General features: G+C 41.0%; 1 protein-coding gene across 1 annotated transcript; it reads left to right on the plus strand.

Annotated features, from left to right (window-relative positions):
* Positions 1-3,718: 3,718 nt before the first annotated feature.
* On the plus strand, positions 3,719-20,467 carry OVCH2 (ovochymase 2). The gene is made up of 15 exons (XM_033206234.1): positions 3,719-3,891; positions 5,522-5,631; positions 6,409-6,500; positions 7,862-8,034; positions 8,347-8,442; positions 8,683-8,834; positions 9,669-9,858; positions 11,577-11,600; positions 13,586-13,676; positions 13,860-13,984; positions 14,723-14,860; positions 15,240-15,373; positions 18,413-18,506; positions 19,011-19,142; positions 20,385-20,467. Exons 1-15 carry the CDS (start codon positions 3,804-3,806, stop codon positions 20,465-20,467), a joined length of 1,722 nt encoding a protein of 573 aa, XP_033062125.1. The 5' UTR covers positions 3,719-3,803.
* The last annotated feature ends 4,561 nt before the right edge of the window (positions 20,468-25,028 follow it).

Here is a 25,028-nt window from a genome sequence, read left to right on the forward strand (position 1 = left end):
TACTTTTTTTCTGGCTGTTCTCACTCATCTACATCTCCTGCTAACTTCCTTTCTCCATCATACCATGAAAATTTTGTCTTCATAAAAACTAGTATCTTGGAGACAAGCTACAGAGGCTGAAGCATAACACATCAAGTTCTCACCAAGAATTTGGGAGCTAATTATAACTCTTCCAAACAGACTCCTGTACAACTTCCTTTCCCCTATTTTCTACATGCCTGTGTGTGAAATTTTTTGCTTTTGCAGACACTGACTCAGACAAATCCCTACATGATTTTCCTTCTATTCCCTCTCATTCCTGGCCAGCTCACTTTTGCCTAAGTTTGTTTCTTTGCTATCTATCGCCTGTGCTTAGTATGTATAGGAACTTCCCCACTCTTCCTTACCCCAGTATTCCTGAAATTCCTGGGTATAACTAAACCTCTTTCTGGCATACTCTCATTTCTATTCTAAGACTCAAATGGTGAGAAGGGGCAAGGTGCTCCTTCCTTTGCACAATTCACAGCACACCTCAGTTCCAAATCATCTCTTCCATTTTAAAATTTATTTTTTAAAATACCCTTATTGCGTTTGATTATCCTTGAGGCATTCTCATATTGTTCTTAATTATTTTACACTTCAACTTACCTTGCATTTGCCTTTAGTGTCATCTATTAATTACAACAGGGAATATGCAGGTGTTTATAAAGGAGGATTCAGTGCTTCCCACTTAGGGATTGGATTAAGTAGGCAGCCTGAGAACATACAGTGTGTCCTGCTCCTGCTCCAAATTTATGATAAGAAGAATGTATTAAATAAATGAACTCAGCAGTGCCGGAAAACCTGAAAAAGGAAAGCACTTTTAGTGGTACCAAATTATGAATATTCCTAGAAAGATACAAAGTAGATGGAATTCAATTAAGGAAAGAACCACAACCTCACATCCCTGTTAGGAGAAAACTGCTGAAAAAGTTCTGGAGTAGACCCACTCCAATTTATTCCAAATAAGAACCAGTTGGTGTTTTCCCCTGGGAGGGAGATGTGAGGGGACATTTGGGCCCATGGAGCAGGGCAATTCCAGGTGGCTGGAAACTTCAGGGAGAATGAGAAGCAGACAGGTCCAGAAACCCAGTTCCTGGGACTGTCTACCAGACAGTACATTCTGTTACTTTCTCTGGGTCCCTGGGAGTGGCTGAGAATATTCCTGGTGGTGAGTGTTTATGGCACTGTTGATCAAAATTAGGCTGTCAAGACAGAAAAAAAAATTATGAAGGTTTTTTGAACCTCAAATGTGAGGATTGATCCAGGAAGACACAGCAACAAAGTTGGAGGTGTTCTGAGGTCTGTCAGAAGGTGAAAGGTTTTGATAGAAAAATCTGAGAAAAGAGAGAGGGAATTCCTCATACTGTAGTCATTCTCTTTTCACTGGAGGGTACAATACAGAAGTTATAATCATTAGCTATGGATTATATCACAGGGTTATAGAACATATTAAAGTCACAGCTCTGTAATCAGTAAAATACAGAATGTAGAAAATGCTAAAGGACTAAATAACCAATTCTTTCAACAAAAATAATTGCACAAACAAAAAAAAAAAAAAAAGAGAAGAAAGTTATGGCTTTGGGAAAAACAGAAGATATAACAACTAAATGAAACAGGTAGACCTGGGATTTTCTAGGTATAGAATCATATCATCTGTGAAGACAGAGAGTTTTGCTTTCAGGATAAATTTTGATACTAATTTCTCAACTTGGGGATATATAGACAGAGAAAACAATATATTTGAATCCCAAATCCATGTTTGGTGCAGACTTTGGTCCAAAATTCCAAAGAGAGATTTTTTTCCCCTTTAAAAGGTTTAATAGTTTCATGTATAAAAAATTGATTTTATACTACCATGCCAAGCAACACTTTAATACAGTCCTCTCTGTAAGTAACTACAATGTACAGTTATTATAGTTCCTATCCAAACTCTGGGAGGGTTGAATAGCTGGCCTTACAAAAACGTAGTGTCTCAGAACCTGCTACACCACCTATGAAGAGCAAATATTTTAATAGCAAGGGGGCCATATTTTAGCCCCTTAAGAGATGAAAGTAACAAACTCTTAATGACCAGCTTCATGTGGTGAAGAGCGTGTTGATGTGTATTGACAGTTGTGGTGATGCAAGAGCTTGAAGCAAATATCCTCTCCTGAAATTAAGGAGTAAGCAAGAGCTCATCATATTCCTGTGCGACAATCAATAAAAATGCTCCACTCCCACATTACAGAGGAAAACTCATCATTTTTTCAGTATAGAGTCAAATTTTATTGTCCTATGCTATGTGCCTACTTTAGGCTTGTCAAGTTTGGTGCATCCTAGGCCCACGCTAGGTCTTTCTGCACTTTTGACATTAGCAGTACACAACTTTTAGACAGAATATAGTGAATTTGGGATCAGAAAGGTCATATCCCTAGTCAAGTTGCTCTCAAAAGTGATTGATAAAACACAATAGCAATTTAAAGAGAGCTTGCTGTCAAAGGAAGATTGAAACTTTGTTTAGGGCTTAGACATCGATTGATTACCTCTTGGGGCTATCACCCCATACCAATAGCCAAAAATGCTTGGCATCAGGATTACAGTAGTTGTAGACAAAGCCTCAATAGAGGTTTGAGTTTCATTTCTTTCCATAAGGCTACAGTCTAGATTAGTGTGCCTAAACATGTAGTGCTTACAAATGTTAGGTTTTACAACTTCTCTGTTTTGCATTTATATTATCTGTATGTGTTGTATTTTCATACTTTTTTTGTACAAAGACAAAAGTTGCCAAAAGGAAATTAAGAGTTTTTGGGTTGACATTTGTTATTTTTAGTGGGTAACTTAGAAAAGTTGACAGAAAAGTGTTATATTTCTATGTGGTCATAGATGGCATTGACTATCTTATAAATATTTCTCACACACTGACCATGTGCCCAAAACTCATTGAGGAAAGAGGAGGATGTACAGGTCATCATAGCCACTTTACTCCCTCAAACATCTACCAAGCATAGAAATAAAGGAGATTTAGTGTTTCCCTTCCATAAATACAAAAATGATAGGGGAATGCAGAGTCACAAATGCCCCAATGGACAGTATCCTAGATGACTTTCTAATAGCAGGGCTGCCTGAGTGTGACACCCAAGTATCTTTCCACTTCTCTCCTTCACCAACACATGTTTATAATAACCACATAGTTACATTTGCAAAATAAGATAAATAAAAATATTTTAGAATATTGGCAGGGCATGGTGGCTCACACTTGTAATCCCAGTCCTTTGGGAGGATGAGGCAGGCAGATCCCTTGAGCCCAGGAATTTGAGATCAGCCTGGGCAACATGAGGAAACTCCGACTCTAACCAAAAAAAATTATATACATTTGAATGGGTCATTTGCAAAAAAGTAGGGACGTGTACCCTTGTAAACAAGGACAACTTTGATAGTCAATCCTTTTATAGAAAGTAGTAAGCTCCACAAAGGAGCAAGTAATGTTTGCAAATGCAAACCTTACATGCTAACCACTTTGCTAGCCAGATACACTCTGGACGAATCAACTAATTGATGTAGGCGTAATAGGATATGTAAAATTGTTTGATCAAGACTTTGCTTCTGTGGTTGTTTCTCCACGTCTTGCAAAAGATCTTTGCGAAACACTACATTCGGAAACATCAGATGGACATGCTTGATATACCAAGTCTTGGTTAATGAATAAACTTGTTTTAAATTGGCTTATTCTGGAATCCCAAGGCTTCCTATTTTTCTTTGCTGTAGTCTCTCTAAAATTTCAGGGGAAAACTGTGAGTCTCAAAATGCTTATAAGTAGGAACAAGCTGATTTTACTACTAGGAATAGTCTTTTTTGAACAAGGTAAATCTGCAACTCTTTTGCTCCCCAAAGGTAAGTTTCAAATGAACTCTATAATTACCTTTGTCTGAACCTTTGATGGCAATGGACATCACAACTCCACTCCATGTTTCTTTGGGAAAATAGGAGAAGCAAATATATTTTGGTTATCTAATTGTTTTTAAACAATTATTTCGGACTTATCTCCTGCAATCAGCATAGGACACAGGGTGAAACATTTATAGAATGCAACTAATGTATCCAATTAAGTGAACAATCCCTGTTTTCTTCACTTAGTTTCCCTAAGTGAACTGAGATTGTTCACTTACTTGGACCCATTACATAATCCCATCTTCATTCATAGAGCAAAGTCTGGAAATCAGCATGGATTTGGAAGCATTTTTAATCTTTTGCAAAATCATCTTGCTGAGAAATATGATGTTCACTGTAGTATATTGTAAATGGTCTTTTTTTCCCTTTCAACTAACTTAAGCTGAAAACAGTTCTTGGCAGACTTCTCCTTGGTCAGACTTGTGCCAACCCTGAGAATCAACACATTTTCTGACTTTGCTTTAGTGAATTCGGGAAATTGTAAATTTTGTATTTAAAGTATTTATGACTCATTCGACTGAAACAGTTAGAAAATAAGCTTTTGATCCAATGTCATCCTGGCATTGGGTTCAGGATCAAAACACTTATTGTTACATTCATGCTCTACCATTATTCAGCTGTGCATCTCCTTGATTCTTAGTTTTCTCATCTGCAATGTGGGGATAACAGTGCTTCATTTATAGGCATAGAGTGGCATTAAACGAGAAGCTGTATGAAAGAGCTTTGAATGCTTTAACATGTTGATCTAAATAGCTATGCTCTTAAGGATGTGTTCTCAAGAAAAATCATTTGTTGGTCCATCCAGTGTTTCTAAGTGCTTACTTATGCCAAGAATTAAGCTAAACCTTAGAAATGCAGAGGTGAATAAGGCAATTTTTTTTTCCCTCGAGTAGTTAATCGTCCGATGATGGAGGCAAATAATTCATTATCACAATTCTGCATGACAAGAACTATAAAAGGGGTGAAGAAAGCATGCTACACAACACAGGGGAGAGGCAACCCCACTTTGAGGAAATCAAGGAAGACTTCCTAGTTGAGGTGATCTGCAAGCTTAGGAATAAGAATTACAGAATTTAGGTAGGCAGTGAAGCATGGTGATTATGAGGCAAGGCTAGTTCTAATCCTCCTTCGAAATATGGAAAAGGATGACCTCCAGGAGGGACAGAAGATGTGCCATCCTTGAGTTACCAAGTGGTGATAAACATCCTTAATCTAGCCTATCCCTTGGCTGAGGAGTCAGAAAACCCATTGAGGGCAAAGAAATAAAAACAACGTTTTCAGGGATAAAGTATTTTACATAAAGAGAAAGGAGGTTTTTCTTCTATTACCTAGCAAACCTCTATCCAGGTACCGGCTTGTGAATCAGGACACTTCACTCCACTCTCCTTAAATAACCTGTCACTTTCCATCCCTCAAAAGAATTAAACCCAATAAAGATTTATTGATACCTGTCTGTGTGCTGGGCACCATACACTATAGTCTCAGACTCAGTTTCATGGGTGAAATAGTGAAGATATTACCTCAATCCTAGAAGCTATCTAATCATTTAATGTTTGTCTCGTTTTTTTCTCAGCTCCCAGTTGTGGGCGGAGTCTGGTTAAGGTACAGCCTTGGAATTATTTTAACATTTTCAGTCGCATTCTTGGAGGAAGCCAAGTGGAGAAGAGTTCCTATCCCTGGCAAGTGAGTCTCAAGGACTTCTATGCATCAGGAACTGTGCTAGATTTTATGGTTATAGATATTTCTAAGGTTAAGTTTATATCCTTGAGGAGCCTACAGCCTAGTTGGGTTGAAAGACACAGAATAGTCATCATGGCATGTGATGAATGTCATAAGAAAAAGTATTTACTTGTACATAGTAAATCATTTTAGAATCAAGTCAAATATCACAAATAGGATAAGCAAAAATTAGAAAGTATATTGGAGCGGTAGGGTAAAGAAGAGGCTTGAAGAAGCTATAGGAGTCAAAGAGTTAGGAGTATGAGCAAAGCAGTAGATCCAAACAATTTTCCTAAGAGGCTTAGAGAAATTGGAGCATGTGTTGAAAGGCTCCCCAGCCCTCACCTTGCCTTTCTTCCAAACCTCTTCAGCTAGACTCTGCTATATCTTATACTCTTTTATCTTCATTCACAGACACTGTTCATATTGTTAGAACAACAGGTCTGCGTCAACAGTGTTATAAAAATAAGTAAATACATCCCAACACTTCTAACTACTACCTCTGTTGACACATACTTACAGCCAATCATCTCAAATTAACTACCTCTCATCTAGACCAGGGTTGCCAGCACCACTCTTCTTTCTGAGCGGTAGTGTGTGAACTTGATCTTCTCACAGTTCATGATTCTCGATATTTACGAGTGAGATATCTGAGTCTGGTTTTGAGAATAGGCTTCATCACCATGTTTAGGGGGATCCCAGAGCATGAACTTGCTTTCATTTAAGGTATTTGCATTTTAGGTGTCTCTGAAACAAAGACAGAAGCATATTTGTGGAGGAAGCATAGTCTCGCCACAGTGGGTGATCACGGCGGCTCACTGCGTTGCAAACAGGTAAGAAAGGCCTAGCTCATGGGTGAAGATCAGACCACCATTTCCTGTCCCTTGGAATTATCAGCAATAACTCTATTAAGACATGGACCTGTGTGATGGGTGAGTATTGCTTTAATAGAGGAACATCCTAATTGAATGACACAAATGGGGCTGGGTGACATTGTCAGGTGGCACTTGGTCAATGACATATATTCTTTTCAGAGGCAAAATTCGTTTTTACTTAAAATAACTGGAAGTTAATAATAGTATCCAAATCAGAAAAAAAAGAGCATTATAAAGAAGGATTTGTGAGAGTTTTCTTAGTTTTCTTAAATTTCAGTGAAAAAATATCTAGTTCATTATGCATCTGAAGAAATGGATAAAAGAAAACAAAGGGGATCCAGTAAAATAGAAAGTAGGCTCCCTGTCTTCTTTCCCATTGATCCTGCCTCTCTGGGATTCAACCCAGCAACTTCCCTTTACCCACTTTCTTGTGTTATCCAAATATCCTATTATTGGCTATGTTCTGGGCATGTACTAGGCTGTAATCAAGATCATGTTCCCATATTGTCATTCTTTCATTTCAAGTCTGCAAACATTTCCTGGATGTTTACTTTATGCTAGATACCAAAGATACCAAAATGACTAAGACATGATTTCTGCCCCCAGAGACTTGACTCTTCTTTTGAAAAGAGTCAACCAATCATCTCACAGCAATGTGGCAAGTGGTAGGCAAGAGAGACATTATGTGTTAAGTTAGGTACCTAATTTGGCCAAGAGTCAGGGAAGTATAACCAGAGAAAACACGCCTTTTTAAATTTTGTATAGAAGCATCACTTCTGGGAATGAAGGGTCTCAAAGGATGGCAGGCTGAAGTCTTTATCTATCTCAATGCATCCCACCAAGTTCCCTTCAGATAACATTAGTTAGTTATAACACCGTCTGTGCTTTATAACATACACTAAGCATAGGATCTCTGACACTGAAGTAGCATGCTTACTGGGAATCACAAATCATTCCCAAAGGATCTCACTGATATTAGGTCAGGTCAACAGGGTAGCTGAATAAACTCCACTATAGCTGTAGAGACCTGAACTACAGTGTATGTGCCTCTCTAGATATTTTCAAATAATATTGCAAAGTATTAAATTCATCATATCCTTGGCTCTATATGAACCCACTCTTCACTAGTCCTCTACTGGAAGTTGGAATCTCTGAATTTTTTTCTAACAGTGCTGGAATTATTCTCATTTTCTCTGCTCAGCAGCCTCACACCCCATATTATTTATCCCTATCATTTTAAAGAAGCCAGTGTGTCAACCATTGCAACTGTATTCAGAGGCACAATGAAATTCATTCATTTTACTGTTTGCTTTCCATAGAAACATTGTGTCAACTTTGAATGTTACTGCTGGAGAATATGACTTAAGCCAGACAGAGCCGGGAGAGCAAACTCTCACTATTGAAACTGTCATCATACATCCACATTTCTCCACCAAGAAACCAATGGACTATGATATTGCCCTTTTAAAGATGGCTGGAGCCTTCCAATTTGGTAAACATTTGAGGATCGTGTTGAATTGTCTACCCCAAATTCTTATATGTTCTGGGTCATGCACTTTGAGACAGGGATTTGGGCTTGGGGGTCCTACCTGAAACTCTTTTTGGTTGTGGTTCTGGAGATAGCATTACATGGAGTCAGGAGAGGGTTTTCTTGATCTGACAAGTAACCCCTGGAGGTGCCAGGCAAAGCTATCACAACTCTTACGAGGTCTTTAGGGGACCACCTGGATACCAACTGGTAAGTGGCTTTATAGTGTCCTCTCCTCCATGAATAAGACAAGCCCTACCTTGCTCTTTTCTTCAGACCATTTTGTGGGACCCATATGTCTTCCAGAGCTGCGGGAGCAATTTGAGGCTGGTTTTACTTGTACAACTGCAGGCTGGGGCCGCTTAACTGAAGGTAAGAACTTGTGTGCCATTCCTCTTAGGCAGAGGTCAGAACTTTCTGATGGGTAATCAGAAAATGGAATTTTTAATCAATTTTTAAAAGACAATTGTGCATACATTTTTAAAGGTAGAGAATGCCACATTGTACTTAGAAATTCAAGTCTTTCCAAGTGACACAAACACAAATGATGCATCGTCAACTCAGAAAGGGTGAAAGAGTTCCTGCTGGGGCTTCCATCTCTATGTTTTTCAGATGGCAATCTCTCACAAGTCTTGCAGGAAGTGAATCTGCCTATTTTGACCTGGGAAGAGTGTATGGCAGCTCTGTTAACACTAAAGAGGCCCATCAGTGGGGAGACCTTTCTTTGCACAGGCTTTCCTGATGGAGGGAGAGACGCATGTCAGGTGGGTGGGAGCTGCGGGGCTGTCAGGCCCCAGGCAAGGCTTCCTTTGGTTTTGTTTTCTTCTAGTTTTCTTAAATTTCAGTGAAATTTAATTTAATTAGAAAGTATATTGGAGAGGTAGAATAAAGAATAGTCTTGAAGAAGATATAGGGGTCAAATAGTGAAGAGTATGAGAAAAATGGTAGATCCAAACCATTTCCCTAAGAGGCTCCCCTGTTATCAGGTGAGCGGCTGCAGGAAGACTGATCCCAGGTAAGGCAGGAATCTGGAAAGAAGGGTTAGGAGTACCAAGGGAGGTTACGTCAAAATAAACGGACAGTGGAAACAATCTGTTTTTAGCAGGAAGTGTGATTTAAAAGAAGTCTTCTGCTTTTTCCAAAAGACCAAATAACAGAGATAATGCCAAGAATGAACTCGGGGTTCTCCCATTCCTGAAGGATGGCTGACTCTTTTCTATTTAGAAGTTTCCAGTTTGTGGACGTTGGAAACTTTACACTTTGCCTCCATTCTTCCTACTAACCAAGGCCTGAAGTCAGTCTCATTGCTGGCCAAGACTTCTCTGAGTCTGCAGCGTGAGATGAGAGAAAGAAGAAAGTCTGCTACTTTGATGAAAGCCATCGATGAGGAAAAGGGAGGTGGGATTGTTGGGTTCCAGTGATATTTGAGGATCATATGGGAATTGTGCTGGGATCATCAGACACAGGACCCTGAGTCTAAATTATTAGAAGTGAGGAAATGACATTGATCCTCCTCCAGCATCCTTGTGAGGAAAAAGTGAGCACTTTGGGGCATAGACACTGACAGTGGTGCTAACAGAGGCTTTTTCCCTCTGCAGGGAGATTCAGGAGGTTCACTCATGTGCCGGAATAAAAGGGGGGCCTGGACTCTGGCTGGTGTGACTTCCTGGGGTTTGGGCTGTGGTCGAGGCTGGAGAAACAATGTGAGGAAAAATGATCAAGGATCCCCTGGGATCTTCACGGACCTTAGTAAAGTGCTTCCCTGGATCCACAAACACCTCCAAACTGGTAACTAAGCCATCACACAAGGTTGAGAAGCTGCCATTCTGCTAGGGTCAGAGAGAGCATCATCTGAGTCTTGGCAAATCAGAACACCTGAACAGACGGGCTCTACCTCTGTTCTCAGTGTAGCACTCAAGGATTGTGAGATTTACCAAGTCTGAATAAAACAAGAGTAAAATATGGTATGTGGAGCAGCATGCAAATATTCAATGAAAAATGAATCCATCCATCCTAGACCTTCTCAAACTGGTCTTTAATTGAAACTATCTCAGTTGATCATATGCTTTCACCACTTACTTACTTCTCAACAAAATCCGGCAAACTATAACAGATCAGTAGTTATCAACCAGGGGCAATTTTGCCCCCAGGGACAGTATCAGGAGACATTTTTATTGTCACAACTGGCGGGGCTGAGGAGTGGCTCTGGTGTCCAGTGGGTAGGGGCCTTGGATGCTGCTAAACATCCTACAAAGTACAGGACAGCCTCTCACAACAAAGAATGATCCCAACCAAAAGGTTAATAGTACCCACATTGAGAATCCCTGGCATAGATCCAGGTATAGTAAGTCTGAGAAAGCCAGGATATACATGCAGCCAGACCTCCATATCTGCAGGTTCCACATCAGCAGATTCAACCAACTGTGGATCAAAAATATTTAGAGAAAAATAAAATGATAAAAATAACAATAAAATAATAACGACAATACAAATTTTTAAAAATACAGTATAACAACTACTTACATAGCATTTACATTGTCTTAGATATGGCAAGTACTCCAGAGACAATTTAGCATGCTGCATAGGGGAAGACATGCCTAGGTTATCTGCAAATACTATGCCGTTTAATCTAAGGATTTGAGCATCCTCAGATTTTTGGTATCTGCAAGGGTTCTGAAACCAACCCCCCACAGATATTGAGGGACAAGTGTATACCCTTATGATAGACTAGTGAGCTCATTGCAACTTCTTTGCTACCTCCAAATCCAGCTTAATTGTTTTCTTATCTGGTGGCTTCCAACCTCAAAAAGGCCTTTATCCTTTTCTAAAGAAGTTAATTTAAGTTTAGTAAGAGTTTGAGTTTGTTTTCAAGTGTATTGTACAGTGGCAGGTATCTTTTTTTTTTTTTTTTTTTTTTTTTTTTTTTGAGGCGGAGTCTCGCTCTGTCGCCCGGACTGGAGTGCAGTGGCCGGATCTCAGCTCACTGCAAGCTCCGCCTCCCGGGTTTACGCCATTCTCCTGCCTCAGCCTCCCGAGTAGCTGGGACTACAGGCGCCCGCCGCCTCGCCCGGCTAGTTTTTGTATTTTTAGTAGAGACGGGGTTTCATCGTGTTCGCCAGGATGGTCTCGATCTCCTGACCTCGTGGCAGGTATCTGAGCCCTCAAAGTTTTACCTATTTAACCCAGCAACTCTTTTATAGTTATGGACAAATTATTTCCATCTCTAGCCTCTGTTCTTATGTAAAATGATCCCCTTGCTCTGTGAAACCTCCAGTTAATTACTCTTTCTTATTAGCCCACTCAATAAAGAGAATTAAATCATTTTAAAACACCAGAGCCCCTTTCCTACTTTATCCATTTATCCCTTCCCTTCTTTCCACAGATTAGATTTTTATTAGTTGCATATTGACTTAAAAATCTCTTCTGCACCAAGGAGATGCTAACTTCTTGAAGTATTGTTCAGGATACCACAGGCTTTCAATTGCATCTTTCTTTTTCTTTCCCAGGTAATTGGAGAAAGAGCTCCAGGGGTGGGTATTCCTTGCAGGCTGCTCCATCGGGAGCACAAATTAACATGTAGCATTTCTGAATGTCAGTTCCTAAAGTCTTCCTCTCCAAGAGCGCTCCATGCTCAGTAGGTCTAAAACTACCACCTGGAGCACCTACAGCCATTTCCAGCCAGTCCAGGCAAGCCCATGCCCGGCAGAAGCCCCAGTTGCCCTCCCATTTCATTTCTTAGCAATCCAGAGCTCTGCCCCAATTCAGTCAACCTTTGCCAAACACTAGCTTGGAATCAGAGACTCAAGGAAACAGGGCAAGGCAGTGCTGATGTGGTCAGTAAGCTACACGCCTTGCCCTGAAAATGTCCCTACTTATATAGGGTCTCATCCCCTTTGTTCCGTTGCGATCCTGCAATGAATTCACTCTGTGACTTTGGGTGAGCCTTTTCCTGACTCTGGCCCTCATCCATAAAGAAAATAGCGTGGGCCAGATGGTCTCTAAGACATTTTAGTTCAAATCATCAGTGGTTCTTTGAACCTGTGGAAAGATCTACAAAGAGCAATATAGAAAAATAGTACCCTGAGAGCTCAGAGGAGTGAGAGGCTGCTTCTAGTTGGAAACAAACTCACAGGGGAGCTCTGATGCACAGACATCTTTGAAGCTGCACCTTGAAGGAGGAGTAGGATTTTGTCAAGTGGAAATGGAATATGGGTAAAGAAAAATATTCCAGCTCAAGGAATCATCCTTATTAAAGGAAGGATCTTAAGGATGAAGACAAAAAAATATAGGGCATAAATCAGCTAAAGCAACAAAAGCATAGGGCATGTGATGAGGATTTATAAGGGAGAAGAATAGAAACATAACTTGAGATCAAACTATGGAAACTTTAAATGCCAGCCAAAAAAGTTTGGATATGATTGAGTAATAGAAAGCTGATTAATTAGATAAGTAGATTTGAACTATACTTTAATAGCGTAAGAGCAGCACGTAGGGGATGGGTTGTGAGGGGACGAATGCATAGACGTATGAAATTCTGCACTAGTTTTAAAGACAAGAAGTGAAGGCTTGAACCAAGGCAATGTCCACAGAATGAAAAGGAAGGAATAGAAATAAGAAATGAGGATTGGGAGCCAATTAGATGAAAGGTTGTAAGGAAGAAGGAGGAGGAGAAGATAGTATCAAAGTTTAGAGCACTAGAGACTAAGAAAAGGGTGCACAACAATAATAAAATCAGAAGTGGGTGCAGTTTTGCTGACCCAAGGAATTCTATTTGTAGCATATTGAGTTCTGAGGGAGACATCTAAGAAACCATCATAAAAAATCAGGTCTGAAGTTCAGAAATGTAGAGATGACGTCTGAAATGGAGTGTATGAATGAAACTGGTCCAAGGGATCATAGAGAGAGAGCATATGAGGATGAAGGCTAGAACCTGGGAAATATCTGCACTTATAGAATAAAGTATGAGGTCAGCAAAAGAAGAGTAAAGGGCCAGAGGTGGCTCAGGCCTGTAATCACAGCAATTTGGGAGGCCCAGGTGGGAGGATCGCTTGAGTCCAGGAGTTCAAGACCCAGCCTAGGCAACAAATGGAGACTCCATCTCTCAAATAACTTCTTCAAAAAAATTAGCTGGGTGTGGTGGTATGAGTCTGTGGTCTCAGCTACTTGAGAGGCTGAAGCAGGAGGATTGCCTGAGCCTGGGAGGTTGAGGTTGCAGTGAGCTGTGATCGTGCCACTGCACTCCACCCTGGGTGAGAGACTAAGGCGCTGCCTCAAAAATAAAATAAAAAGAAAGAAGAGTTAAAGAAAGAAAACCAATCATAGAATCTCAAGGTTAAGCAGGATCTAAAAGGAACCAAAAAGGCATCATAGAAGCAAAGACAGGAGAAGATTTCATGAAGAACAAAGAGTACATCAAGAAGAACCAGGAGGTTATGGTGTTTGCAGCTTCTAGAGGGAGGGGCTGTTGTGGTTAGCCGGCACAGCTAACCCTGACTCTCCTGGCTTTTCCTCCCAGCCTGGTTCAGTGAGCAGGATGTCATAGTCAGCGGGGCTGAGGGGGAGCTGCACTTCCCAGAAAGCCTCCACCTATATTATGAGAGCAAGCAGTGAGTAACCCCCTTTGCACTCCTCCTCCTTACTCCCACCTCCAGTCTGGCTGTGGCCACTAATTGGACTGTGATAGTCATTTTCTGTCTTACTCCCACCTCCAGTCTGGCTGTGGCCACTAATTGGACTATGATAGTCATTTTCTGTCTAGAAATAACACCCTCTCCATGATCTGCCTACAGATGGTGTGTCTGGACCCTGCTGGTACCAGAGGATATGCATGTGTTGCTCAGTTTTTCCCACCTAGATGTTGAGTCTTGTCACCACAATTACTTGTCAATGTATTCCTTAGAAGACAGACCCATCGGTGAGTGGATTTTCACTGTGTCAAATGGAAACTGGTGCCAAGTGGGCTTAATGAGGCCTCGTTATCTTATGTCTGGCACTGAGCCATCTGTAAATGCCACACTTTCTGACTTCAGCTTTGAGACTCAGAATTGGGAGTGGGAAGGAACCAAATCTGAGCCTGGGTGATGGCTGCAAGGTCACAGGGCAAATCTGCTTCCCATCAAACCAGGCTTCCTAGGCTCATTTGCCAGACCTGGTGTCCATGAGGAATAAACTCTAGATATAGTCAGGGCCTCTCAGGATCTCCAGACAGGTCACTGCTTTCCTAGCTGTGAAAATGACCGTTCCCTGCCTCATCAAGCTAAGAAGGGAAATACAAATAGACAACCATGAGAAGGAGACAGGTTACTTATAAGAAACAGAAATGGAATGGCGTTTCTGTGGTTTCTCAGCTGGAGGTGATTCTGTACCCCCAACCCTCAGGACACATTTGGCAATGACTGAGAAGCATTTTTCAGTTGTCACAAGTGCAGGAATTGTCACTGGTAGAGGCCAGGAATGCTACCAAATATCCTACAAAAGATGCAGGATAGCAAGAACACAAAGTTCTGGCTCAAAATGTCAACTATGACAAGACTGAGAAACTTAGGATTGGACAACTCCTGAAATATCACGGCAAATTCAGTTCTTCTTAAATCACTGAAGGGGGACTATTTTCTAGATTCTGAACAAAGAATCTTTTTTTCTCATCCTGCAGGAAAATTTTGTGCAGAAAGCCTCCCTTCATCCCTTCTTGTTGGCTCTAATTCTCTAAGGCTGAAATTCGTCTCTGATGCCACAGATTATGCAGCTGGGTTTAATCTTACCTATAAAGCTCTTAAACCAAACTACCTTCTGGTAAAACCATTTACTTTTAATTACGTACTATCCCCACCTTCTGTAGAAACTTAGGCCCTATAGGAATTAGGTGAGAGGCAGGGACGCCTCTCCCAAGGCTCAGCTGGCTCCACATGGGAGAGGGGCACAGGCCAACTAGGGAACAGGGGGCAGTCTCCCCCTCAACCCTGAGTTCACCCTGCTAGCTCATAGTGATTGCCATCCAAGTGAGTCGAGAGGGCCTGAAGAGTTCTGGAGAATCATGCACTATCTCTTTTCTTGTTGGCAATGTCTGAAAATGCAATTGGTATGCATCATTTTCAGGAGACAGGAGGGAGAGCAGTGAGAATTCTTCTTCATTTGAATGGTGCCATCTGTTTGGACTTTTTCTTATGTTTCAGATACAGGTTGCAGTTACTTAACTGTCCTTTTTGAAGAAGGCCTCATACAGAGTCTAAACTATCCTGAAAACTACAGTGACATGGCTAACTGTGACTGGACTTTTCAAGCCCCCAAACATCAACTAATTAAGGTATTGACTTTGGCTGTGCTTACTTAGCTATGGTAAATTCACAAAATAGCTAACATAAGCACCATGAGGTCAGAGGTTTTATCTGATTTATTCACTGCTGTATTTGCAGTACCTAGAACCTGGCACCTGACACACAAAGCTGTCAATAAATACTTGCTGAATGTGGATCCGCCCAGTTTCCCCTGCAACTACACATTTTTCCACTAGATGACACTCTGCTCTTTACTTTTTGTTTTTTTTTTTTTTAAAAGTGCTGCTTTAATCTTTGCATTGAATTAGCCAGGCACAGTGGCGGGCACCTGTAGTCCCAGCTACTCGGGAGGCTGAGGCAGGAGAACTGCTTGAACCTGGGAGACGGAGGTTGCAGTGAGTCGAGATTGTGCCACTGCACTCCAGCCTTGGCTACGAGAGCGAAACTCTTAAAAAAAAAAAAAAAAAGAAATCTTTGTGTTGGTGACTTTCTTAGTCCATTCCAGAAACAAGCATTTCTTCCTTATTTATTAAACTGCTCACAAACACATTGTAAGTTATAGATAACAAAAGTCAAGGACAATCAGGCCAAAATCATCAAGCCTTTCAAGCAGAGAGGACAGAGCAAGCCTAGAGGAACCAGAGCAGATCAGGCTCAGGGAATCGCTGGTTTAAGAGGGTCTTAAGGTGTCCTGGAGTGGGCGGTGGAAGGCAAGGCGGAAGTCAATGTATGGAGGCCTTTGAACATCTGGAAATGGAGTTTATTCCACATTTGATTAGCAGTGTTTGTGGTTACTTGTTTGTCCATTAAACACTAATGGACCATCTGCAGAGAGATATCATCAAGGAGGTAGAAGAAAGTGCAGTCAGGGTGAGATTGGAACAAGGCGTTTTCTTACAGGTCTTTCTCTTAAAATAATAATTGAAAACAAGACAGTGTAAGATGGAGAGAAAGGAGAGTAGAAAATAAAGGGGAGAGGAGTGAGGGATGATGAGACCCCAGCGTTCTCATGTACTTAAGAGATGGAAAGAACTCTGAGATGTGGGAGAAACAAATTGGTGTGTTCTTATGACAGCCTGGAGAAAGCAGCCTTTAACTTAAAACACAAACCAAACAAAAAGATGTGACCAATCGTTTGGATACCACACTAAGTTAGAACTTCAAGAGATGAGAACTGAAGTGTCCAGTCCCCACCACACACCTCCATAAAAAGGGGGAATAATTAGACTGGAAATTGAACAATTGAGAGGAGCTGGGATTGGTGGTATCTGAAATATCATGTTAAGTCAGACATTAATGGCAGAAAGAAGATCACACAGGTTTTATGAATGAGTGGGGAAAGATGATACGGAGACAGTTGGTATAGATTTCTTTCTAAAAGTTCCTCAAACTTAAACAGAGTTGGGACAAAAATTTCAGCAAAATTAAGGAAAATTTATTAGTGATGGAGGATAAAATTTAGGTTGTGAGCATGTTTCCAGGTGGAGGAAGAAGAGGAAATTTAGTTGAAAATCTGAAAATGCCAGAGCCAGAAGTGATTGAAAAATATCTCTTCAATAAAGGTTGAGTGTTGTGCATCAGTGAAGTGATGTTCTCATACCCTGCCAGTGACAGCGTCATTTTGCAGAACTCATCTAAGATAGTAATCTGGAAATTGGTGTTACAAGTCATAGCAATATGCTCATCATTTGACTTGGAGTGAAAAGGTCCCCTTCCCAGAAAGTATCCCAGTAAGGGTTTAATAAATGTTTGAATGAATCCTATTTCTGATACATGTCCCCCTCCCCAAGCCTACCTTCACCATTAGTAATTATTTGCCTCCAGTTTTGTTTTATCCACACAGTCCTTTTTGCATCTCACTCAGAGTCCGGGTCCCATTGAATCCCCACCAAACTGTGTGTTAAAACCGGAACTCCTATTTCATCTGCCCTCTTTCCCAGCACTCTTCACTTGAAATTCAATTGGCTAGTGCTCACCAAACTGCTCCAAGATCACTCTTTATTGTTTCTTTGTTTCTCCTTCACACTGTTCCTTCTGTCTAGATAGTTCTCCCTTCTCCTGACACAAAACAAGTGCCCCATGCAGGGAATTATACAAGAGAAGAAAAAAAGTAAATGCATAAAGATATTCACTGCCAAATTTTTAAGATAGCAAAAAATGCAGGTGTCAAGGATAGAGATAAATGAAATATGCTACCAATAAGCATCACGATTACAGAAACTATGAGAAAAAGTTTGTCATTATTTATTCTTGGTGAACCTAGGTTGATTCCAGGTGATCACCTTTGTTTTCTAGGTCATTACTCATCATAGCTTAATAATCGAGAATTTTGCTGAGGTTTACGTTTAAGCTTAGTATCCAAAATCAACTCTCTCTAACTCATACAAGGATTTCCTTTTTCATGCACATTCATGAGGCTTGCTACATTTGACTCTGAGCCCACTTATGCAAATGCTTTCAGTAGCTCAGATGATGCTTTGTTTTATATCAGCAATTAGACTCACTCATATCCGTGCCTTATCAGAATTTTGCTGTGAGGCATGGAAATTTAGTGGCAACAGGACAGAGTAGGTGAGAAGAATAGCCAGATATATCCTGCTGGGTAGAAAGACATGGTCTCCAAGGGGCACAACCAATTTTAGTCTTGATTCAGGAGAACTAGGAGTTCAAGAGGAAATATCAGGAACCAGGTGAACAACACTAAGATGTCCAGAGAAGCAGTTTTGTGAATATGCAATTAGTTGAGTTGAGTGTCTGGTTGCTTCCAGGGAAAAAAAATCCCCATGCGGTAGCTCTTTTAATCTCTTAGAGTCACTAGGAAGCTAAAATATTTGCACAGTTTCCTGCCCTTTGATTCGGGCCATATCTGGTAGCTATTTCAAAAAGTTAGACAGCCTGTGATATAGAATCCTTTCGTTGGTAATCTGACCCACTCCTGAATACCCCATTAACTTTCTCATCTAAAGTCTTACTCTAGACAAGTTGAGCAATCCAAATTTCTCTGCTGAATCAAAGTCAGGTAATTCATTCAGATTGTTTACTCTGCATGTAACTTCGCGTCTTCTCAGCTTTCATTTCAGAGTCTGGAAATAGAAGAAAGTGGAGACTGCACTTCCGACTATGTGACAGTGCACAGTGATGTAGAAAGGAAGAAGGAAATAGGTTTGTGTCCCCTGAGCCTCAGCTTGCTCTGGTTTGCGTTTGGACCCAGTCTTGAGATGGGAACGAAAAGGAGACAGATCAATCTTCCTTCATCTTCCTGCACCACCTCCACCCCTCCCTGTGGTCTCACCATCACTCCTTTGTGTTCTTCATTATGGGGGCAGGAATAGAAAGAGGGAGAATCAAAGAACCACTGAAATGTGAAAGGCCCATGAGGAAACTAGGAGCCAGAAGGGGGAAGTTCCATTGAAACAAGTCCTGAGGCTAGAACCAGTTCCCTTAACATCATTGAGTGTGGGAGTGTTCGGGAGAGAAAACCAAATTGAAATGTCTTGGTGTTAATTACCTGTTTAAGGAGTGAGCTGCCTTTATTTTGAAAACGAATTGTGAAAAGCGTATTTCTCAACAATTACCTGAAGGACGATTTTCTTTTTTCTTCTCTCCAATGCCATGGGTATCTGCTGGGTGCTGGACAATGTCTTGCCTGGGCTGGCCTTCAACAAGCTCGGGTGTGTGGCTATGATGTCCCCACCCCTGTGCTGAGCCCCTCCAGCATCATGCTCATCAGCTTCCAATCGGATGAAAATGGGACCTTCAGGGGCTTTCAGGCTACAGTCTCCTTCATTCCTAAAGCAGGTAAGAAGATAGACTCACCAACTCTTTGGCTCCCAGTTCTAATCCTTGTGATGTGAATTAGAGGGCAGTCTTTAGAGCCCAACACGGAGACAGTCGATTCTCACTATCTTCAATAATTACATCCTATCAAGCCACCATGGACACTGAACAAGAGAATACTCAGCCATCGCTCCTAGGAAATGTACAGGGTTAGGTGCCTGCAAGGTACATTTTCATCAGCTGATCAGTACATAAACTTGTTTTATGTGTGTTTCTGTTTAAAGACACCTTATTTAATATATATTGTTGGTTCATTACAATGAATTCATGGCCATTAAATTCATGGCCAACAGCACTGTGACTCATGTCTGAACAAAGCTTATCTAACACGTGTGTTTTCTATGTGAGGCACATCACAGACTTTTGCACTTAGGAACACTAGATGGCACTTCAGCACTATGCTTGGGGCCATTTTAAACATCGAGGTCACCAATAAAAGAACAGACTTGAAAAAAAAACAAAAGTGCTACTGAATAGACCGTGAAAAGGACACTTGTTTATAGGATGAGGGCTGAAGCAAAAGGGCAAAACATTGCCTTGTTTTACCTCATCTGGAAACATGTGTGTCTAACAACGTGTATTTTTTGTCACTCTTCACAAGCCTATGAATGATCCTGAGAACAACATAACTATCACTTCTGGAGCTGTAAATAATTTTTAGTGAGTAAGTGAATTCACATATACGGAGTTCACAAAGAACGAGTGACTGTATGTCTGAATCCTGGCCGATCATTACTAGATGTGTAATCTTAAGAAAGAGACATCTAAGACTCATTTATTTCAACCCTACTAAGGGAAAACAATGCATCCCTAATAAGAATGCAGTGAGGATTAAATCAAATAAGATACACTTGGCCACAAGCAAGTGTGCAATACATAACAGAGACATAGAAATATGAAGTATCTTCACCAGTTCCAGACCCTGGACATCTGAACTACCTAACCAGCTTCCTTACACATTCTCATACCCATGATTCTTCTTTCCAAACCCCACAAAGTCAGTTACCTCCTTTCCAAGTTGTTCATTCTTGTCAGTATTAAGCCGCTGCAGATGGCAAAGCCAGGTTATAATTAAAATGCCCCACTCCTCATTTGAAATACCTACAGAGTCTAGCTGACTGAGGTGCCCCAGAATTCTAACAATAGCATCATAAATCATTTTCTGATAAATCTTCAACCCTGGCCATCTTTGTGGGAGCTGAGTAATTGTATCATACTTATACCCAATATACCTAGATTTAAACATCTCCTTATCAGAGGATGAATCAATGTTTCTGGAGACATGAGATGTGCCAAATGGACAAACCAATGTTTCTGGTAAGCTGTTTTGGGTACCAAGTGATACACACAGATATAATCCAGGGTTCAACTGGAGAAGCAGGTGATATAGATTTAATTACATCTTCCTCTAAAATATACTGGAGTCCTAACCTCCAGTACCGCAGAATGTGACCTTATTTAGAGACAGGGTTGTTACAGAGTTAATCAGTTAAAATGAGGTTATTAGCCTGGGCCCTAATCCAACATGACTAGTGTCCTTATTAAAAGGAGAAAATTGGAAGCAGAGAGACAAACACACATAGGGAGAATATTGTGTAATGATGAAGGCAGAGGTTGTGGCAATACATCATCTACAGGCCAAGGGGCACCAGTGAGTGCCAGTAAACCACCAGAAGCTAGAGGAGAGGCTTGGAGCAGACTCCTCATCAGAGCCCTCAGACAGAGTCAACCCTGCCGACACCTTGTTCTTGGACTTCTAGCCTCCAGAATTATGAGACAATAAATTTCTGTTGTTCTAAGCCACCTAGTTTGTGATACTTTGTCATGGCAGCCCTAACAAACTGATACACCAGAATTGGCTTATGCAATTCTGGGGGCTGACTAAGCAGGTAAATCTAGAGGCCAGGCGGTCAGAAAGGGAAAATTGTAGAAACACTGGAATTCCACAGCATGGGCTGAAGCTGTTCTTCATAGGCAGAATTTCTTCTCTGTTTTGGGGAAGCCTCAGCCTTGCTTTTAGGGCCTCCAAACTAATCAAGTCAGGTTCACCCAGATTATTCAAGATGATCTTCTTTACCTAGAGTCAAATGATTAGGAACTTTAATTACTTCTGCAAAATTTCTTTACAGCAACAATTAGATTAGTGTCTGATTTAATAACTGTGGGTTGTCACCTAGCCAAGCTGACATATCAAAAAAGCCATCACATGGAGCTTCATGGGATGTGGTCATTGTCCCTTTTGCTCAAAGCAACAGTGGAATATTTCCAGTCACCAGAATACAAGTTCCCTGTGAATAATACAAGTCCCAAGTGAATAATTCAGTGGCAATGACTACTTTCTGTGCCAAATTGTGGTCTCATTCACAAGATCCCACCTCTGAAAATAGCAAGTATACCACTATGTTCTAGTGCCAATGAGCATTGAGAAGTTCTGAGCTTTTTGTGTTCCTTGTTTGTCCATGACATCCATTGGCATATATGAGTGACATCTTGTTCCATGTGGAAAATACAGTTGTGAGGAGAGCAGGCAGAAGATGAGGTGGGGAAACTTTTATAGTTTGCCATTTTGATACCTTATCAGGAGAAAAGTCAAGCCCTTTATTTTTTATTTTTATTTTTATAAATTTTCTGACACATAGGACACAGAATAATAGAGAGAGTGGAGAATGAAAATTCCTTTTCCCGAGAAGGGATAAAAGCAGTTGGACTCTTTTTGTTCTGGCTTCTTTGACAATGACCTCATAACGCATGGAAGCCCTGGGTGGAAAAATTTTTGTCAAGTGTGGCTGCAGTGATTCCTTATCTTGGCCACCAGGGGGTACATTCAGCAAAGTCATTGCAAAGCACAGTATTTCCAAAGACCAAAAAAGAGAACTATCATACCAGTAGCACATTTGAGGAGGGTGTGAGAGGTTGAAGATGAATTTAGTGGGTGCCTGTCAATTTACCTGTGGAATATCCAGCTGCAGATGTCCAGGCATTAAGAATCAAGCCTGGGATGGGGTGGTCTGGGAAGTAGCAGAGAAAGGTGAGAGTTGCAACCCAAAAGAACTTATTTTTAGGTTCTTTAGGAAAAAGAGAAAAGGGAAGACAGAAGAACCAAAGAAAGAGGCTGAAAGGAGCCTGACATAAGAGGAGGAGAACCAGGACAGACATGGCAGCTGTGGGGAGAGAGATTAGGTTTTGCTGTGGACTGAATGTTTGTACGCCTACCAAATTCACGTGTTGAAGCTTGATCTCCAATGTGATGATATTTGGAGTGGGTCCTTAGGGAGATAATTAGGTTCTGAGGGTGGAGCCCTCATGGATGGGATTAGTACTTTTATAAGAAGAGATGCACGAGAGCGTGCTTCCTCTCTTTCTGCTCTCCCCTATGTGAGGATAAAAGAAGAAGACAGACATCTGCAAACCAGGAAGGGGGTCCTCGCCAGACACTGGATCTGCCAATACCTTGATCTTGGACTTGGCAGTCTCCAGAACTTTGCGAAATAAATTTCTTATTTAAACCAACAAGTCAATGGTATATTTGTTATAGCAGCCCAAGCAAAGACAGGGGAGAGAGGCATCAATAATGAAAAATGCTGGACAGAATCTAGTAATGTAACAGTGGGAAAAGAGGCCTTTGGATTTGGCCATTGGGATGTTTTAGGTAACCTCAGTGAGTCGGAATTCCACAGTCTGATTGCTAAAGATGGAGAGTGAATAGGAGTTGAGAAAGAGGCTCCCTGGAAGTAGATTTCACTTTCATAAAGAAAGGTCCCCAAGTGTTGTTCTGAGCCTCTGGCCTCTGTTGCCTGAAGCTCTCAGGTTTCAGGAGTCATAGGGTCATAGAGGCAGTTCCGATACACTAGCATAATCCCAGTAACAATTTATTTCTCAGCCTTAGCCTTCAATTTTCTCAAAATTATGTCTTAGGCTTTATTATTATTATTTTTCCCACAGCCATCGCTTCTTACAAATAATGTTTTGGGTAACATCATATTTTTCGACAATTTGCACAGAAATATCACATACCTTTTAAGCCACATAGTGGAATCACCTTTCTTTTCATCTGTATGAATAAAATGCCCTAAAATATATCCCCTGAAACTATATTCTTTTTGGCGGGGGGGGGGAGGGGCGGAGGGGGGATCTTTATGACCTTAACAGAGATTCCTTGCCTTTAAGGTAGAAAGAAGTCTAACAAGCTACAGCAGCTTAAAATCCCCACCTTTGCATCAGAAGCATGCCAGGAGGATGCTGTGTTTCTCTCCAGAAATTCTAAGGAGCGTAGCAGATGCGGGCAACAATTCCCGCTGGGTGAGCGCTCCAGCCGCCATCTTTCTGCTCTCCACAGGACACTTGGGGGCTGGGAGTGTCACTTTGTGGTTTGATGAAACAGCCTCTGGGTGGAGCTGCTGTGACAACTTATTTAAAATCTTCAGGATGCGTAGGGACACACTATAGACAATTTTAAGAACCTTCTTCTCAGAATTGAATGGTCTGTTCTAAAAAAAGCTTTCTGTGAATTTTCGAAAATGTTCTACTCTCTGATATGAAGTAAGGGAAAGGGTCCTTCTTTCATAGTTCAGGATTTTGATTTCCTTTCTTCCTGCAGATACTTTATAGATTGGGATCAGGCTCAGTATAGACAAATTCATTTGTGAGAATGAGGGTGCTTCTTTTTCTCTGTTTTTAATAATTTTAAAAATGTATTAAACAACAAATGTCTGTCATTTTTAATAATTTAAAATATGTAGTACTTGCTTGTTCATCATGAAAGAATGGCAACTAACATACATTAAGTGATAATTACTCTTATGGGTACTCTACACTCATTTTTAAATCAAAACTTATGTAAGATTAATAATAGCATTAATATATAATTCATTATATGCTAGGCTTCATTCTAAATGTTTCATATGAATTAACTAATAAAATCATCGTATGACCCTAAGAAGTAAGAATCATTGTCATCATCATACCCATTTTAAAGACAAAGAAGACCTGGAAATGTCTTCTTTTTCCAGGTCTTCTTCCAAGACCTGGAAATGTTCAGTAATAGTCCCCAGCCAGATCATTTGTAAACTGGTGGAGCAGGACTTCATACCTCAGCAACCTTCTACTAGAGTTTGGCACAGTGCTATGCTAACTCTCAGGTGGGCATATTTGGGTAGAAATAGAATTGCCTTAATAACACCCAAGTTCCACTTATTCCTGTGCCCACCTGTCATGAAGGGTCTCAGCTCTTGCAAAATGCCTTTCCAATGTCCTGTAGCCCTCGTAGGGGTATCTCACGTAGCTGGGTACAAGTATGCTCTCATGGGGTGGTGTGGTTCTTCTCCCTCCCACTCTGTGTCTACCAGGAACAGCATGTCCCTGCTCAGCCTCCAGCCCTCCTGGGGGACCCTGCCACCTGACTTCTCTGTGGGCCCCCACTCTCCTACCAGCTCCTCCACCAAGTCACTGGAAACCCAGCAGTGTCAAGACTCTCATGTTTCTTGTAAAGTGAGAAATAATGTTTCTCCTCCATGAGAATTTCTTGAGTCCCAGTGTTTAAAGCAGACTTTAATGAAACTATTTTTTCAGTTTTGACTTAAGGACCTCAGTCTTGCTTTCCTTGAGATAAGTCTGGCAAGCTCAAGAGAGGGAGACAAATGCAAGAGGGAGACAAACACAAGAGACAGACACCACGATGTTCTCAGAATTTCCCCCTTAAGATGCTAAGATTTCATTGTCTCCCCAGACTCTCTGTGCCTGGATCACTGTTCCCTCAACCTAAGTTCCTCCTCAGGAAGCTCCTCAGCACTAAACAAATAGACTTTTGCTGATTCCATCCCACCAGTTCATACATCACTGGATATATCT

Source organism: Trachypithecus francoisi, unplaced genomic scaffold (assembly GCF_009764315.1).
Source record: "Trachypithecus francoisi isolate TF-2019V2 unplaced genomic scaffold, Tfra_2.0 Lachesis_group8, whole genome shotgun sequence".
In the NCBI taxonomy this organism is placed as follows: Eukaryota; Metazoa; Chordata; class Mammalia; order Primates; family Cercopithecidae; genus Trachypithecus; species Trachypithecus francoisi.